General features: G+C 35.9%; 3 protein-coding genes across 3 annotated transcripts; all 3 read right to left on the reverse strand.

The window, feature by feature from the left end:
• Positions 1 to 241: 241 nt before the first annotated feature.
• Arp1 (Actin-related protein 1) lies at positions 242 to 2,503 on the reverse strand. The gene is made up of 8 exons (XM_066390149.1): positions 2,357 to 2,503; positions 2,235 to 2,299; positions 2,014 to 2,184; positions 1,809 to 1,964; positions 1,553 to 1,696; positions 1,271 to 1,491; positions 1,034 to 1,215; positions 242 to 977 (listed from the first exon to the last, which is right to left on the reverse strand). Exons 1-8 carry the CDS (start codon positions 2,402 to 2,404, stop codon positions 834 to 836), a joined length of 1,131 nt encoding a protein of 376 aa, XP_066246246.1. The 5' UTR covers positions 2,405 to 2,503; the 3' UTR covers positions 242 to 833.
• A 396-nt stretch (positions 2,504 to 2,899) lies between these two features.
• Positions 2,900 to 7,366, reverse strand: EloA (elongin A). Its single transcript, XM_066390107.1, has 6 exons — positions 6,999 to 7,366; positions 5,970 to 6,072; positions 5,773 to 5,910; positions 3,972 to 5,623; positions 3,197 to 3,329; positions 2,900 to 3,138 (listed from the first exon to the last, which is right to left on the reverse strand). Exons 1-6 carry the CDS (start codon positions 7,086 to 7,088, stop codon positions 3,038 to 3,040), a joined length of 2,217 nt encoding a protein of 738 aa, XP_066246204.1. The 5' UTR covers positions 7,089 to 7,366; the 3' UTR covers positions 2,900 to 3,037.
• A 183-nt stretch (positions 7,367 to 7,549) lies between these two features.
• On the reverse strand, positions 7,550 to 12,573 carry LOC136408921 (homeobox protein MSX-2-like). Its single transcript, XM_066390143.1, has 5 exons — positions 12,422 to 12,573; positions 9,607 to 9,901; positions 9,301 to 9,552; positions 7,831 to 8,021; positions 7,550 to 7,783 (listed from the first exon to the last, which is right to left on the reverse strand). Exons 1-5 carry the CDS (start codon positions 12,422 to 12,424, stop codon positions 7,568 to 7,570), a joined length of 957 nt encoding a protein of 318 aa, XP_066246240.1. The 5' UTR covers positions 12,425 to 12,573; the 3' UTR covers positions 7,550 to 7,567.
• Positions 12,574 to 15,798: the final 3,225 nt, after the last annotated feature.

Consider the following 15,798-nt stretch of genomic DNA (forward strand, 5'->3'; position numbering starts at 1 on the left):
TCTTGATTTTTTTTAAAATCATGTATAGATCTGAAACTTGGTTTTTCTCTTGGATCCGATTTCTTCCAAGCAACTTCATATACACCACTGAAATTTTACAGATAAAATTAAAACAAGTTTTTTATTGTATAGACGTTCAATGAAGCTCTCTTACCTTTCTTTCTATTTCTACCTACTGTTCCCACAGATATTCCTGTTAAAGGTATCAAATTACGAAGAATTTCCACAGGGAAAAAACACATTTTAACATTTCTTAATAGTTTTATTACAAAAAGGAGAACAAAGGAAAATTCACATTATAAAGCTGAAAAATTAGATGTTAATTGTGCAATCCCCAATATGACACCGACATATAGGCACTAGAATAGTTAAGAGACGCGTTTATAGACGACCAGAGTATGGGCTTTGAGTTTGTTAATTATAGCCTGAACTTGCAGATCACCCTGTATAGCGCAGACATATGTAAATACAGTAAAATATAAATGATAATAAAAAAGTTTTTGCAACGTACTGGTGATCATTAAAAAAACCTGGCAGTAGGCAATGAACCATAACCCAGAGAGAGATGATTAAGCTATTTGCTATTTACGAATGATCACCCTTTATTATGTTTTAAATTATTTTTAAAAATCCCCTTAAAATGTCATGGAAACGTAACGTTTTTCGATAGAAATGAGGATTTTTTTGTAACTCATACCAGTGTATACCGATTAAAAGTCGTGATCACATTACTTATCGAGATTTTCAGACACTGTAACGCTTTCAGTGGGATTAAACAAGTCTTATTCGTAAATTATTTAAGGAAATAAATAAATTTAACTGAAAAAGCCTACTTAGAATGTTTTCCTATGTATCGCACGTTGCCCCTCCTCGTCGAATTCCCTCTTAGAGACCCACATTTTCCTGAATGTGTCTAGAGCGGCTAGAATCGACCCCCCAATCCATGTAGAGAATAATCGCTCTTGTGGAGCAGAAATCTATGCATATAGAAATCCAACCTACCTCATTTGAAAACAAAATACTCTGATTTTACCTTAATTTGTGTTTCTTTTGGAGACATTTTCTTAATTTCATAAAGCAATCTATCACCAAACCCTTTAAAGAGCGTGGATCCTCCTGAGAGGACAATATTCTTAAAGAGAACTTTCCTCAAATCTAAATCTGACTTTTGAATGGAATATAGGAGCACTTCATGAAGACCATCACATTCCTCACCTAAAACAAATAAAATTAATATGAGGAGGAATACTTATATTTCATGAACACTAACCAATTAAATCAGGTTTAAAAAGAATTTCTGGCGCTCTAAACCGGGATTGTCCGATTTTAATCACACTCCCATCGGGAAGAGTATAATTTATCAACTCACACTCGCCAGACTCCTCTTTTGTTGGATTATTTGACAGATAACTTGCCTTTTCCTTTATCGTTCGCACAGACTCAAATTCAGCAGTTGTTTGGAATATGATACCTTCTTTTCGAAGGAGCAACCTAAGCATATAAAACGACATTTTAGAATTTTTTTAAAATGATTTTAAAGAGAATCGCTAACTTTAAAAATCGAGATACATCACGACCAGCTATATCAGATCGCATGATGCTGTGTTGTAAGGCAAAACCCTCATAAATAGGCACTGAATGGGTTACTCCATCTCCAGAGTCTAGAACCACACCAGTGGTTCGACCTGTTGAATATCTACAAGGCAAATGCATGCAGACAGTAATAAAAATAATTTACAGAATTTGAAGAGAAATTAACCTAAATTCATATATATTTTGCTATGAAAAAAGGATTCATAACTACTTACAAACTAAGCACTGCCTGCATAGAAATAAATAATGCAGGCACATTAAAGGTTTCAAACATAATTTCAGCAGCCTTTTCCCTGTTTGGTCTTGGATTTAATGCAGCCTCAGTAAGCAAAACTGGATGCTCTTCTGAGAAGGTATTTAGCTGATCTTTGCTACAAAAAAGCTTATTTTAACTTTGTTTGAACACTCCAGACTAAGTACCTATAAACATAACTCCATATTTTTTCCATGTCATTCCAATCAGTGACAATACCATGTTCCATAGGGTACTTAATGGAGAGCAGGCCTCGGTGCTCCTCTGCTTTGGGGCCAATGAAAACATCCCCTTCGAGAGCCCCAACCATGACTCGAATGTGTTTGGGCCGTCCCACACTAAAATTTCAAGTGACTGCTTTGCAGGATTAAATTTGCTGAAGTCTTACTAATTGGGGAATCTGCATTTTGGGATTTGATCCCCGGCGAAGCCCGCTTTAATCACTCCAGTTCCCTAGGGAAGATTCAGTAAATTGCAATTCAATGCTGGATTAAAATGTGTGATACTCACATTGTCTATCACCACTGGTTGGTTGACGATCACATCGTATGCTTCCATTATACGAAATTTCAGTTAAAAACACAATTTTGCGGATTTTTAACACACCTTTTTCGAAAAATTGTTGCAGGAAAACAAGAATAAACGTCAAAGTGAAATTTAACCGGCGGACAACTGTCAAAAATGACTCATCCACATCACTAACCTTAAAGTCGTATTTTCTATATAACATTGAGAGGTAACAGGTTGGGGGGATTAATGAAATGAACATAAAATATATCCTTTCTGTTTTTTTCCATTTTATTTCGGTAAAAATTAACATTCAGGACAACTTTTCTGTTTTTAACAATATTTTAGATACAAAAAAGTTCTGAAAATTCCTGTTATGTAATAAATTGAAAGGTGATCATTAAAAAACCGCAAATAATTTATATATTTGTTGTCAATCAGATTTTTGAAATGTTTCATTAATTTCAAATCATCAGAATCAGTTCAAAATAATGCGAATTTTTTTAAATAATCACCCATTACCTTCAATTACGAATTACACAATAATTCGTATTATAATTACCTAAAATGTATTTACACAACTTATTTATACACTTGCATATTCCCAACATGAAAAAACAAACACACGTTGTATACACCATGAAATAAAATTCAGAAAAACCTAAAAACTATTAAAATCTAGTATTATCTACGTCCAAAGCGGTTCTTGAGTAACGAAAGAGTTTTTGCCATCAGAGGAGCCTTTTTTGGCTTCAGATTCGAGCTGTGACTGGTACTGCTAGAACCTAAAATACCGTTTATTTTAAGAATATTTTAAGCAAATCAAAAATTGATGTTATATACCCCTATCATAAGCAGCCCTTCCAGGGTTGGGAACGCTCACTTTGCCAGCTTCTCCTGATTTAGCTAACTGATTCAGTCTTTCTGTTGGAGTTTGTGAAGGCCTTTTAATCTCCACTGCAGTCCCATTTTTGGCCTGCACACAAAAGATTTAAAAATTAATAAATAAACCAATATAAATAATAATTAACATAAAATAACATAAATAATAATCAAAATAATGAAAATTGAACCATTCTAAGTTAAAAAAAGAGACAAAATTGAGAGATGCAAAAAATGACAATAATATACCTAAAAACTTTAAACACAATAAAAGAAATACTGGCTCTTATGCGCTGTTCTAGAGCCTAACTTTTTTCTTCTTCGAAGCTTATGGCGCTGAAAAGTGAACAATAGAAATCAGTCTTCGACCTTAATAAAATATAAATATACAAAACGCATTAAGCGAGCGTAAAAGTTATCTAAAAGTACCCATTACCATTCAAAAATACCTCCAAACTTAACTCAAAATTCTGAAAACTCCCCAAAATGTCCAAACGTAGGCCCAAAAATTAAACAAAGCTTTTCATCCTTAAAAATCTTTATTCAGAATCTCTTTTGAATAAACCCAGGTTAAGCTAACAAGTCAACACTGAATTGCAGTTTTAACGTTAGGTACGAGCCCGCAAAAATTCTGTACAGCCAGGTTTTCCTCAGAACTTTTTATTCATTAATTAAGATTTGCAATTTCTCAACACTTCGTAACTAATCTAAAATAATCTGATAAAAAAGCACTCACCTGCTTCCTAGCGATGTTCCTCGGAGGTTTGACCACACTGTCGACGTACGCCAACTTGGTCTGCCTTACTGGAACTGACCTATCCTGGCTCTGCTTTATATTGGCTGTCAAAGCTTTCAATCTAGCTTCCCTCTCATCCAGACACCTCAAATACATCTCCCTCCATGACTCCATCTCTTCCCTCTTCCTGTTCCTAAACTCCTTTTGACAGTGCAACTGCCACAATTCATCAGTCTCTGCAATCACATATGGATTATGAAACTCCAGCTGATATAGTTGATCTGGATTTGCTTTCTCCAATATGGGCTTGAGGATGGAGTAGGGAACTCCTCCAGTATACTCCAGAGCATCTAGGTTATCCTGCAGGACTCTACAGCAAAGATTAAATAGGGAAGGAACTTTATTGTAGGTAGATTTGTTGCCCGAGAACACTTTGGTTCTTTGGTGCTTTGCTGTAATAACGCGTGAAAGCGCTTCATCATCCATCCAAAGTTTCTTATTAGGGCCATCCACTGGTAAACCTAAAGGCCGGTAGTTTGGTGTAATTGATGGGAGGAGACTGGAGATGTTTATGTCCACAAGAGGTTCTAAATTATTAGAGTCTTTGAGCAAAGAAGGAACATTAGCTTGTAACGGTTTATTAATGCTCTTTGAAGGCTCTTTAATGGTACTTTTGCTGGAACTGGGTTTCTCTTCCAATGCAATTTTCTTCTTACTTTTGCTGTGAAGAGGGGCTTCCAGCATCCCTAAAACATCAGCAAAACTCGCACCACAACCTGAATCAATGCCATTAGTTACCAACTGATCAGAAACAAATTTCTTTTTTGGGAAAGTTTCCTTCTTGTTGTCCAATTTCTCTTCTTTAGGTCTCGACTTCTTAACATCATCTTCATGCCTCTTCTCCTTGCTGTTACTTGAAGACGAGCTTTTATGACGAGAAGTTTCATGTTTATGTCGCTGCTCTGATGAAGAATACCTTTTGGAGCTCTTATTTTTGTCACTTTTATCTGTCTGTTTCAAGTCTCTTTCACTTGACCTGAATTTATTTCTTGATGCAGATGATTTGGAATCTCTTCGACTTTCTTTTGCAGTCGTCGAAGATTTGGAACTTTTAGAAACATTCTCTTTCTCAGTCTTATGGTCTCGTGATTTGTTTCTAATTTCTCTCTCTTTCTCCCGATTACTTTCTCTAGATTTTTTCTCTTCAGATTTGCTTCGTTTGTTTCGGTCAGAATGCGTCTCTGGTATCTCTTTTTTTTTGTGTTTTCTTTCTTCTTCTTCTGACTTTGAGGAGCCCTCATTATCATCACTTTCACTATCACTGTCATCACTTGAAGAACCATCATCACTAGATTCTGATTCAGATCCTCTTCTAGAAATATTACGATCTTTCTCAGTTTCTGACTCACTGTCGTCACTACTTTCACTCTTTCTCCTAATTTCTTTATGTTTATCACTGAATTTGAGTTTCTTAGATCGACGGTCGGAGTCAGATTTATCACTAGAACGTTGCCGTTTTTTGTCACTATTATTATTCGTTTTCTCGGTACTTTTTTTACCAGACTTTCTATGACTAGAAACGTTCGATTCTTGGTGCCGCAAAGTTTGGTTTTCTTCTTCCTTATGATGGATTAGTTGAGGTGATCCAGATTCTGTAAATTATAATTGGGGCAAAAGTAAGATTTATGGATATAAGTTAGAATAGGGTGGCAAACAAATTCATCAAAACTCTCTTTCAAGTAATAATACATAAGTAAATAAATACAATTTTCTTTCTTTGGTATTGTGTGCAATTTTCTACCTTCCACCACTTTATCTCTCCTTCCCTCCACTGAAGTAACATCAGGCTCCTCCAATCTTGCTTGCTCTTCATCTTCCTCCTCCTTCACCATGCACTTCCATTTATCCACCAAATTCCTGGCATTTTCGCCGACTTCACCTAAATTAAAATTACAAAATGCACAAACTTGAAGCCTTGGAAATGGCAAAGAAACACACCTTCATAGCGTTTCAGTCCATTAACAGTCCTACCAACACCTGTTTCTTCCAGGTGCCACACTCGGATAGGGAGGGTGGCAAGTCTTTCAATTGCATGAAGAAGCTGTACAAAATGAAGAATAAAATTTTTTGAAAACTTGTAGATGATTTTTATTAATGCTCAGGTCACCATCTAGATGAAATATTATAACATTACTGCTGTTTAAGTAAGAAGATAGATCCAGTACTAGGTAGTAGCCATAGCTTGGCATTTTTACATTGTGACATCTATCCTTTGACAGTTGTTCGTAAACACTCTACTCCAGTGGTTTGTACTCGATTAATCCTACTCATTTTGTATTCTTTAACTGTGACTTGATAATATAGTCAAAAATGAACGACATAAATGAATATTACAGTATTTGACCTGAACATGATCTCATTAATAACATGAATATTTCATCATTCTGCTAAATTTGATCGTTGTCTAATCTGTTCATCCAGATTTACAATCTGTGATTTGGATTCTCAAATGATTACTAAAACAAATGACCTGATTAAGAGTCAGTTGTATGAAAGATTTTCAGCAAGGTTTGTTTAGCTGAACCATTTGTAGTATAGGTATACTTCAATCATTCCATAGGAATAGAATGGCTCTCAAATCAATTTAATTTGTAACACCTTCTAAGAGCACTGAGCTATATGTCATCATGAACCAGCATAATAATGACCATATTAAAATGAATGATAAAACTATTAAAATTAATGCACAATTAAATGAAGTCATAACTACGTGTTTGTTTTGCCAAATCAGACCTTTGTATACACTAATGTATCAGATTGCTATTATTATGCATTTGTTGTGAATGTAAAAATATATGAGAGTTGGGTTTAGATGACCTGAGCTTGAGCCATGATTCAAAAACTCGGCCATAATGTCTGAGGTTTAAAAACTGGCTAAATACGGGGTGATAAGCATCTCAAATTCAAGAACAGTAAAAATATTACCAATATCAAAAATCATAACCTTCCTACTGATCCCTGACTTACCTTCTCACCTCTTCCACTTTTTGAATGCTTCTCCAAGCTCTCCTGGTAGTGCTTGATAGCCTTTATTAGCTTGTCTTTAGAATCACTCATTTTGCCACGTTAGGGGGCTTTTGTTAGTAAAAATTACAAATTTAAAAATTTTGCCAGCAGCTGGAAAATTTCCATGGGCCAAATTAAACAATGTTTTCTGGTGATTTAGGAGACGTTCACCAGGGGAAATTATGTTACCCAAATTAAAAGTAATTGGGAGAGAAATTCAACGAAAGTTAGGGTGTTTTAGAGGGGAGAATTGGAGAAAATTTGAGTGGTTTTATAGAAAAATATCAGCAAAAACCCACATTTTCGTAGCTAATCGAGCTGACGGCAAATTTATTAGCCATCACTGACAGAAATCAGCTGAAATATTTTGAAAATGACGGCTTCAACGGACTTTCATTTAAGGCGGATCAAAAAGTGATTACAATAGAGCAAAGAGTGTGTAGATAATGTAAATATTAACTTTTTATTAAAAAACTTAAATAATATATTAAATATTTATTTACATTGTACAGTTTCTTAAAATTAACAACTTATCTCCTACTATCCTCCTGTGATGTTTGTGCAATAGCAACGTCTTCCATTGCTGGAACCCCGAACATTAAAGGGGAATAATAAGCGGGGAAAAGAGGAGAATACTGCTGAGGGGATGCCGGAGATGGGGCGAAATAATGGGGAGGAAAAAGGCCTTGTCGCTGTGCCATTTTCAATCTCGTTGTGAGCTGCTTTTTCCATTTCGTACGCCGATTCTACCAAGGGAAAATCATTGACGGGATTATATTGACTACCTACTTACTTGAAACCAAGTTTTGATTTGCACTTCAGTCAGATTGAGGGCCTTTGAAAGCTCCATTCGTTTGCTTACACTTAAATATTTATCCACCTTGAATTCTCCTTCTAAGCGCTCCAGTTGTTTCGCGCTATAAGCTTGCCGAGGCTTCCTATCCAATCCCGGTTTTCGAGACCTTCTATTCGCAGGTTTGGGGCCTGAAACAATAAAATTCAGGCCAATTTATTCCCGAGTTTTTTACAGCCAATGAAAGCCATCAATCAATTTAATTAGCGGCCAAGTTTTAATTGCTTAATTCAACAATATTGGACAATAAGCTCGATAATAGTCCATTTGCTTTAACTTGCAAAACTTGATTTTTTAATCCTAAAAGTCGACAACATCCCACTTAACACACGAGTAACAATGAGGTGCGAATTTTGCTATTATTAACCACAAATTTGTTGATACATACACTTTAAGAGGATAAATAAAAATTGGTTATATAGTGCTTCCCACGTAAGGCGTGTATGCAAAGGGTGGGGGTGATACCACTCAAGTGCACATGTTTTCTTATCGTTGGCGGTTTGCAGGAATAGTAAAACAGAGAAATCACTGCATTTTTGTGAGGTATTTACACGAAGAATTCACACGTTACTTCTGACGAACCTTTGTTGATGGACGGGCAGATTACATAGTGTGTTTTGTCATTTTGCGCGAGAATGCTTTGAATAAAACATGAACTCAAAAAGAGGTGTAAGCTATCACCGTTTAGGCTACACTTAGAAGATTTCAATATGATAGAAAAGGGACGCCCCTGGATGCCGTAGGACTTCTCCAATAAATTTTGCACGGAAATATAACAATCCATGTCTGATGAAGTCTTTTGTGGGAATTAATGAGAATACTAGATGACCTAAGTTGGACGCTACTGTGTGCCTGAGAAATGAAGAGATCCCACCTGTAAATAGTTAGTTTAAAGCCGCGTATGTAGTTTTATAGCTTCACACGTACACGACTATTCTAGGAAGTAAGTTTAAGAGTTGGGGTGTCAAATAGTGTTGTGTGATTTATCTGTTTGTTCAGCGTTTAAGACAAACTCTCTATTAGAGATGCTAATTTCCCATTTCGGGATTTTATACTAACTGGTGGTCTCTTATGAGTGATAATGAGTGGGTAAACACGCGCTATAAAATTCCTTGAACGCTCGTTTTTCTCCAAATTGCGAACAAAGGGCCAACGTCCAATAAACAACCCTAATGCCCTATAACTGCCTCTATACCATTAAACACCTTTAGCGTTCGCTGAAAGGTGCAAAAATGATTTTTCGCTCTAACGAGCAACTCGCGTGCCTCACCGAAATTAGCCCCCAACCCCCCCCTATGTTAGTGTTGAAATTAGACGATTTCTCTCAGGTTTCAAGACACCCAAAGCAATTATTATCATCTGTTAATTTCCTAATTGGATTTATGTCGGCTTCCCACGAGACAAACTTACCGGGCAGCCCAAACAAATGACTAGAGCCCTTGACGTCAGAAACACCTCCCAACCAATTAGAATAAAGAACTGCTGAGGTGGAACCAGTAGGATGCAGCTGATAGGGCAGGAAATTGCCTTCCGTAGTTGATCGATTTTGAATCAGCTTATTCTGGTTAGCTATGTATTCCAACAGACTCCCCGGAGGTTCTGGAGGTAAAGGTTCAGGCCTCGGAAACCTTTCCAGTATCGGCTGATGATATAATGAAGAATCTAAAAACCCAACTAATTTCTCCATTTCTTTCTACTTATCACAAAAACTCATACCAGTCCTATTCGCAGCATTAATGGGCGTAGGTTTAATAAACCGAACAGACTCATTCTGGACGTTTTCACTCTCCTCATGAGGACTTCTATTGTTTTCATTAACTCTAGCGTTAAGCCCTAATATACTGTCTATAGAGAATTTGTTGTTGGTGCTGGATTTACAGTCGTCTTCCGATGTTTTCGGGCCATCCTGGAACAAATCTGAGCTGCTATCGTCCTCCGAGGTATACGGAGCATCGTTGAGTTCTGAGCTGCAGTCTGAGTAGTTGCGAGGCGAGTCGTCGGTTGAGGTTTCCTGAAGGAGGGTTTAAATCGATTTAAACTGGCGATTGTTACGCCAATGAGGGTGGCACCTGAGGTCGAAATTTATTATTTTTTTAAAGTAATTTTGAGGCATTTTAATAAAGATAAATTAATAAGTCAGTAGCGTGAATCTAAACTTTACAGTTTGTTACGTCGCTGAGATTGATTGTTGTGGAACACTACAGGTTCATTTTTGATATAAATCCAATCAAAATCAAATTTTGGCGCAAATAACCCAGAGATGTAAGTGATATCTGTAAATAGCCATTCAAAGGAACGCAAAATACCTTGAAAAATTAAATATCTTGAAGTTACACCGCGTGCGACGCTACTGTGGTTAATATTATTGCAACCTAGAATTTGACTTTAAAAGAATTTTACAGTGGCGTAGCAAGCATTCTTGTTGACAGTTGTAGTTTCAAATTTCCGTTTTTATTTAGGTGTGTAATTTTGCATTAAGTGGAACTTGAGAATGTCCAAAAAATACATTTTTAGTGTCGATTTTATCCCTAGAAATTGATCTCCCCTTTGCTATGCCACTGTGATGAAATTTACAAATAACATTTTCAGTTTTTACTAACGCGAACTTTGACTTAAACTAGTCAGGAGCGTAGCTAATTTTTGAAAATAATTAATGATATGCTAAAAACCTGATTTGTGGACTGAATTTTCTGCTCGAACTCAGGATAAGTTTCCATAGGATTAATCAGTGGTGTAGCTAATTTTTGAATCTAATTCATGATATAGAAAAGAGAGGTTCTAAGACTTAATACTGTGTGTAGGGTTCTTGCTGCATTACTATAGTTGATAGTTTAAATCTGCAATTTTGTCATATCTGAAGCAAATTTTGAACAATTTTATATTAAATTAGTCAATCATGCAGTTAATTTTTTAAATTATCTACTTTGACGTTGATAAAGATGTGCAAGAAATAGATTTTTAAAGTAAATTTTCTGTCAAGAAATCATACAGTCTCATTATATGCTACACCGTTGTATTTGTGAATTGAAGCCTCTAATTCGATTTTTCACTAAAGTAAACTCTAAATAACTTAACATTAAATTAATCAATGGGCTAGCGAATGTCTGGATCTAGCTCGAGACAGGCGTAAAGCAAGATTTAAGATTCGACTCTTCGTCCAGGAATCATCTATCCGTTACTACGCCACTGTGGTTGGTAGTTAAAGTCCGCAATTTTATCTTATGTTAAATTTTCGGCAATTTTGAATTAAATTAGTCAGTAGAGTAGTCAATTCTTAGAACAAGGTGATGATTCGGAAGAAGTAGATTTTTATAATAAACTTTCTCCCAAGAATTGTTCTGCTCCATATTTTGTCATGGTGGTTGAGAATTTAAATTCATAATTTTGTTTTTTAGCAAAATGAACTCTAAACCATATTGTATTAAATTAGTTAGCGGTGTACTGAAAATCCGGATCTAGCTAACGATATGCAAAAGGAAAATTTTTTCTTCAATTTTTTGGCGTCGTTAATTCCTGAAAGAAGTTAACGATTCGTAAGAAATAGATTTTTATAGTTCTCTGCCAAAAAATTGGTCTGTCCCATATTACTGCACGGTGATTGGAAAAGCAAGCTTTAAATTATTTTATATTAACGTAATCAGTGCCGTAGCTAACATATTATCCTAATTGAAGATATGCAAAAAGCAGCTGCAAAATTATCTGTCTAGGGATAATTCTGCCACTCCTACACCACTGTGGCTGACAGTCGAAATTTATCATTACGTTTATAATTCGAGTAATTTTGTATTAAATTAGTCAGTGGCGTAGCCAGTTTTAGGAAAAAGGTGAGAATATGCAAAAGGTAGATTTTAAGTTTCGGATCTGTCCTGAGTTAAAATTAAACTAGCCAGTGCTACGCCACTGCCATTACCTTTTCACAGTTGCAGTTTTTTGGAAATTTAATTAGTCTTTTTAATCAGTTAGTATCGCATTGCGTAGGTATCGAATCAAACTTGATCAAAGAAACTAAACGGCGGAAAGCATCTTTAGGGCAGAAAAATCAAAGTGCAAATTTAAGGTAATTTTATCAGAAAGATAACTTCCAAATGAATGATTAAATAAGAGAATCCACCAATTCTTCCCTTTCTGAACAAAAAAAGGTAAGTATATAGCTAATTAAGTATAAATTCTGATAATTTATTTGAGAGTAAAAATAAATCAGTGGCGTAGCTTGAGAACCTAATTGCCATTGAATTTCAATGAGAAAAACATATTTAGGGCTGAAAAATCAAAGCCCCGATGTCCGCATTCAGCAAGATAATTTTCAAAGAAATAATTATATACGAAATTTGGCCAATTTTTCCATTTCCATAAAAATTATCTTCTAGGCAAAGTTACCACCACTTTAAAATATTGGCCCTCAAAAATGCTTCTCCTATGGAACTTTATGGAGGATTTCGCATCTTCTATGGAGGACCTCCACGGCCTTTATATAAGTCGTGAGAGGTTGAAGGGAAAATTTCCTAGTATATTAGCAACTACATATTCTTACCATATTGCCTCAGGTCTGCAACCAACGAAATCCTCCAGAAACATACCACAACCACCCTCAACTCCGCAAATGCCCAACAACTTGGGCCACCAACCCTTTCTTGTCTTATCCGACGGACACCGTTATCTTTCGAGAAATCTCACACCAGTAAAGCTCCTGTTAACAATCTGTTTTTAACGCAAGACAAGCGATTATTTTGGTCCATTAGCCGCCAGTTAGCACCTCCGAATAAGCTCCGCCCCTGCTCTGATCAGCCCGCCCCCCGGTTAGGGAGAACGGCTCTTAGAGGGGTCTTTTAGAGCCCAGATTGGTGTTTTGCGTGCCCTTAAACGCTCTATCAGACTGGAATTGCATTTCCCTTAGGAATTCTCTATAAATAAATAATAGCTGGGAAAAGCCTCAAAAACTCCCTCGAAATTTGCCTTTGCTCCATAGTTTTAGTATACGTGAAATGTACCGGGTTTCTCCCAATGCGCATCGAGAACTTCGCACCTTCTAGGGTCGAATTTTCCACCCCCGAAATCCCTTGTTAACCATCCGGGGCTTTAAATAACCATAACACAAAGGCGCGTTAATGGGCCTGTTCAACATCCCGCGATTTTGAGTAGTGTGGGAATCCTGTAATAGGTACCGGTGGCAGTGGAAAGGGGGGCGTCATGGGGCCCCGCTCAGGAGGTGATCCCCCCTTTGTGAGAGGGAAGTTTAAAAGTAATGCGGTTATGTCTTTGGTCTATTTAGGCCTTAACTACTCATGCTATGAAAATTGCTCATAAGTTAAGTTTGATGCTGCAGGTATTAAGTCGATTTTTGCGTGTGATCTTTCTTTCAGGATTAAAGGATTTTTGTCGCCGAAAGAGAGTTGGAGATCCAAATTCACCTCGTACGAGGTCTGAAACCGTTCATAAAGTCTCTGGAAACTTGAGGATTCATTTAAGACTTAACAGCATATCCAGAGAAATTCTGGAGATTCATCTGGGACGAGATTTTTCAATTTGGAGAATAGTAATAACTTCAATACGATGTGCATTTACAGGGCCGGCCTTAGCAGGTCTGACGCCGTGGGCGAAATTTTTAATCGCCGCCTCCCTACCACAAGGAAAAACCGCCGATCAGGAAAGTTCGCCGCCCTGGACCGTCACCCAACTTCGGTCCCCTATAAGGTCGGTACTGTGTGTTTGTTCCCATTTCACGTAGCTGAATAAAGATTTGTGAACCAAGTTGGCGTCATTTCCAGGGCGTGTCCTGGTTCCCAGATTCAAGAACCGGGTCTCTGGTCATCGAATGTGGTTTGATCTTTTGTATTTGTCATAGCTCAGGAATAAATTCAAGAATTTTTCATAATTTTTAGGTAGATTTTCATACCATGACATTACCACCTAGATACACCTCAAAATTTTAGTTTTTTAAAGGTTTAATATATGAATTAATATGATCATTGTTTGTTTAAAATCTCTTAAATTTGAAATTGACGAGTCCTTCGTTACGCCACTGTGGCGGTATCAGATTTTTTTTAACCAAAAAATAGAATCATTTTGATTTAAATTATAGTCAGTAGCGTAGCGGATTTTTAAGATCAATTCATAATATGCAGTAATGTAAGTTAAATTTTTTTTCACTTTCAATTAAATTTGATTATGTGCCACTGAGAATTGAAGCCTGCAATCTTGTTGCTTACTAAAGTAAACTATCTTATTAAATTAGATTTCCTTGACATTTAATTAGTCATTGACGTAGCTTATTTATAAAAGCAGCTGAAAATATGCAAGAATGCAAAATTTTAAAATCATTTTTTGACCTCAGCTTTCAGTCCCAGGATACGCCCCTATCATTCAAACTATAAAGGCTTTTACTTTAAGTGTGTCGTCAGTGACGTAGCCCATTTTTTGAAGTAGTTGGGAGTGAGAAAATAATACATTTTTATAATTGATCTTCTGGTGAATCGATTTGAAGCTCTTGAAGGGCGATACTTTTTGGTTACGGTTTGGTTACAGTATTGTGATTGGCAGTTGAAATTCATAAATTCGATCTTTACTGGATTGAATTCTTTTAAACGAAAGTTTAAAAATTAGCCAATAGCGTAGCTCGTTTTTGAAAGTAGTTGAGAATATGAAGAAACGTAAATTTTTAGATTCATTTTTTTAATCAGTGATATTTCTTGTTACGCCACTGTGGCTAACAGTTGAAGCGCGATTCCCAGTTCCGTTTTTTGCCAACTTGATTTGCATCAAATTAGTTTTTTCTGACTTTCAATTACTCAGGAGCGCAACTTATTACTGGAAGCGTATAAAAATCCGCAAAAATTATACGTTTTTACATTATTTTTTTGAATGTGATATTTTTCTGGCTACGAGTCTCTATTTGAATGTCGAAATCTTAAATTTCGTGTCTCACTGAAGTATTAAATAAATATTTCTGCAATGAAATAAATATATTTCATGTTACGCCTCTGTGGCTGACAGTTGCAATATATAATTCCACGTTTTTACCCAATAAAATTGCAAACAATTTTCCGTGAAATATGTCAGTAGCGCAACTGGTTTTTGGGAGTAGTTGTCAATATAAACGAAAGGTAAATTTTATTTCTCCCCTTTGAAACAAGTAGGTCCAGTACTACACCACTGTGGTTGACAATAAAATCTGACACTTCATTTTCTGTGGGAAATTAATTTTCTGCAAGTTAACTTTAAATTATTGTCAAGGGTGTAGCCGATTTACTAAAGTAAACTCTGAAAAATAAATACCTTAAATATACCAATGGCGTAACTCTTTACCAGACGTAGTTACGAGCGTCCAAATAAAATTTTTTTGTATTCAATTTACTACCCTAAGATTGATCTCTAGCTACGCCGCTGTGATTTGAAAGTTAGAGTTTCAAATGTCAATTTTTAACTAAACTGAACTGCAAGTGATGTTATCTGAAATACGTCAGTGACGTAGTTTATTTCTGGAAGTTTTTAAGAATATGCAAATAGTGACGTTTCAAATTAATTTTTTCTTGAAAGAAAAATGCCTCGTACACACTTTTACTGTTAATAGCAGAAGTATAGAATAGAAAGAAAAAAAAATAGAAAAGTTGTATTTTTTCCTCAATTAAATTGTGAAAAATTTTATTTTAAATATTTGCACATGCAACAGTACTTTTTGCTTTAAAAATACGTCAGGGGCGTAGCTCATTTTTTCTAGTAGTTATGTAAGCAACAGTTTACTTTTAGATTTCTATTTCCCTTTTGAAATAAATTGGTCGCAAGGCGCGCCACTGTGGTTCAGAATAGAAAAGAACAATTCTGATTTTTATAAATTGCGGGGAAGCTTCGAACAGATTATCTTTAAATACATCAATGGCGTAGCTCATTTCTGGGCAAAGCTTAAGAGAATGT

Source organism: Euwallacea similis, chromosome 5, assembly GCF_039881205.1.
Source record: "Euwallacea similis isolate ESF13 chromosome 5, ESF131.1, whole genome shotgun sequence".
Taxonomy (NCBI): Eukaryota; Metazoa; Arthropoda; class Insecta; order Coleoptera; family Curculionidae; genus Euwallacea; species Euwallacea similis.

What these genes read in the sequence shown, in the direction of transcription:
- Arp1 (XM_066390149.1), bottom strand. Translation starts at nt 2,404, where the DNA reads ATGGAAGCATACGATGTGATCGTCAACCAACCAGTGGTGATAGACAAT. An exon ending in AACCAGTGGTGATAGACAAT is followed by an intron (nt 2,300 to 2,356) that starts GTGAGTATCACA and finishes AATCTTCCCTAG; the next exon opens with GGAACTGGAGTGATTAAAGC. An exon ending in ATGCAGGCAGTGCTTAGTTT is followed by an intron (nt 1,697 to 1,808) that starts GTAAGTAGTTAT and finishes TTTGCCTTGTAG; the next exon opens with ATATTCAACAGGTCGAACCA.
- EloA (XM_066390107.1), bottom strand. Translation starts at nt 7,088, where the DNA reads ATGAGTGATTCTAAAGACAAGCTAATAAAGGCTATCAAGCACTACCAG. An exon ending in AAAGTGGAAGAGGTGAGAAG is followed by an intron (nt 6,073 to 6,998) that starts GTAAGTCAGGGA and finishes CATTTTGTACAG; the next exon opens with CTTCTTCATGCAATTGAAAG. An exon ending in AAGGGCTGCTTATGATAGGG is followed by an intron (nt 3,139 to 3,196) that starts GTATATAACATC and finishes ACGGTATTTTAG; the next exon opens with GTTCTAGCAGTACCAGTCAC.
- LOC136408921 (XM_066390143.1), bottom strand. An exon ending in TAATGCTGCGAATAGGACTG is followed by an intron (nt 9,553 to 9,606) that starts GTATGAGTTTTT and finishes TTGGGTTTTTAG; the next exon opens with ATTCTTCATTATATCATCAG. An exon ending in TCATTTGTTTGGGCTGCCCG is followed by an intron (nt 8,022 to 9,300) that starts GTAAGTTTGTCT and finishes TTATTGTTTCAG; the next exon opens with GCCCCAAACCTGCGAATAGA.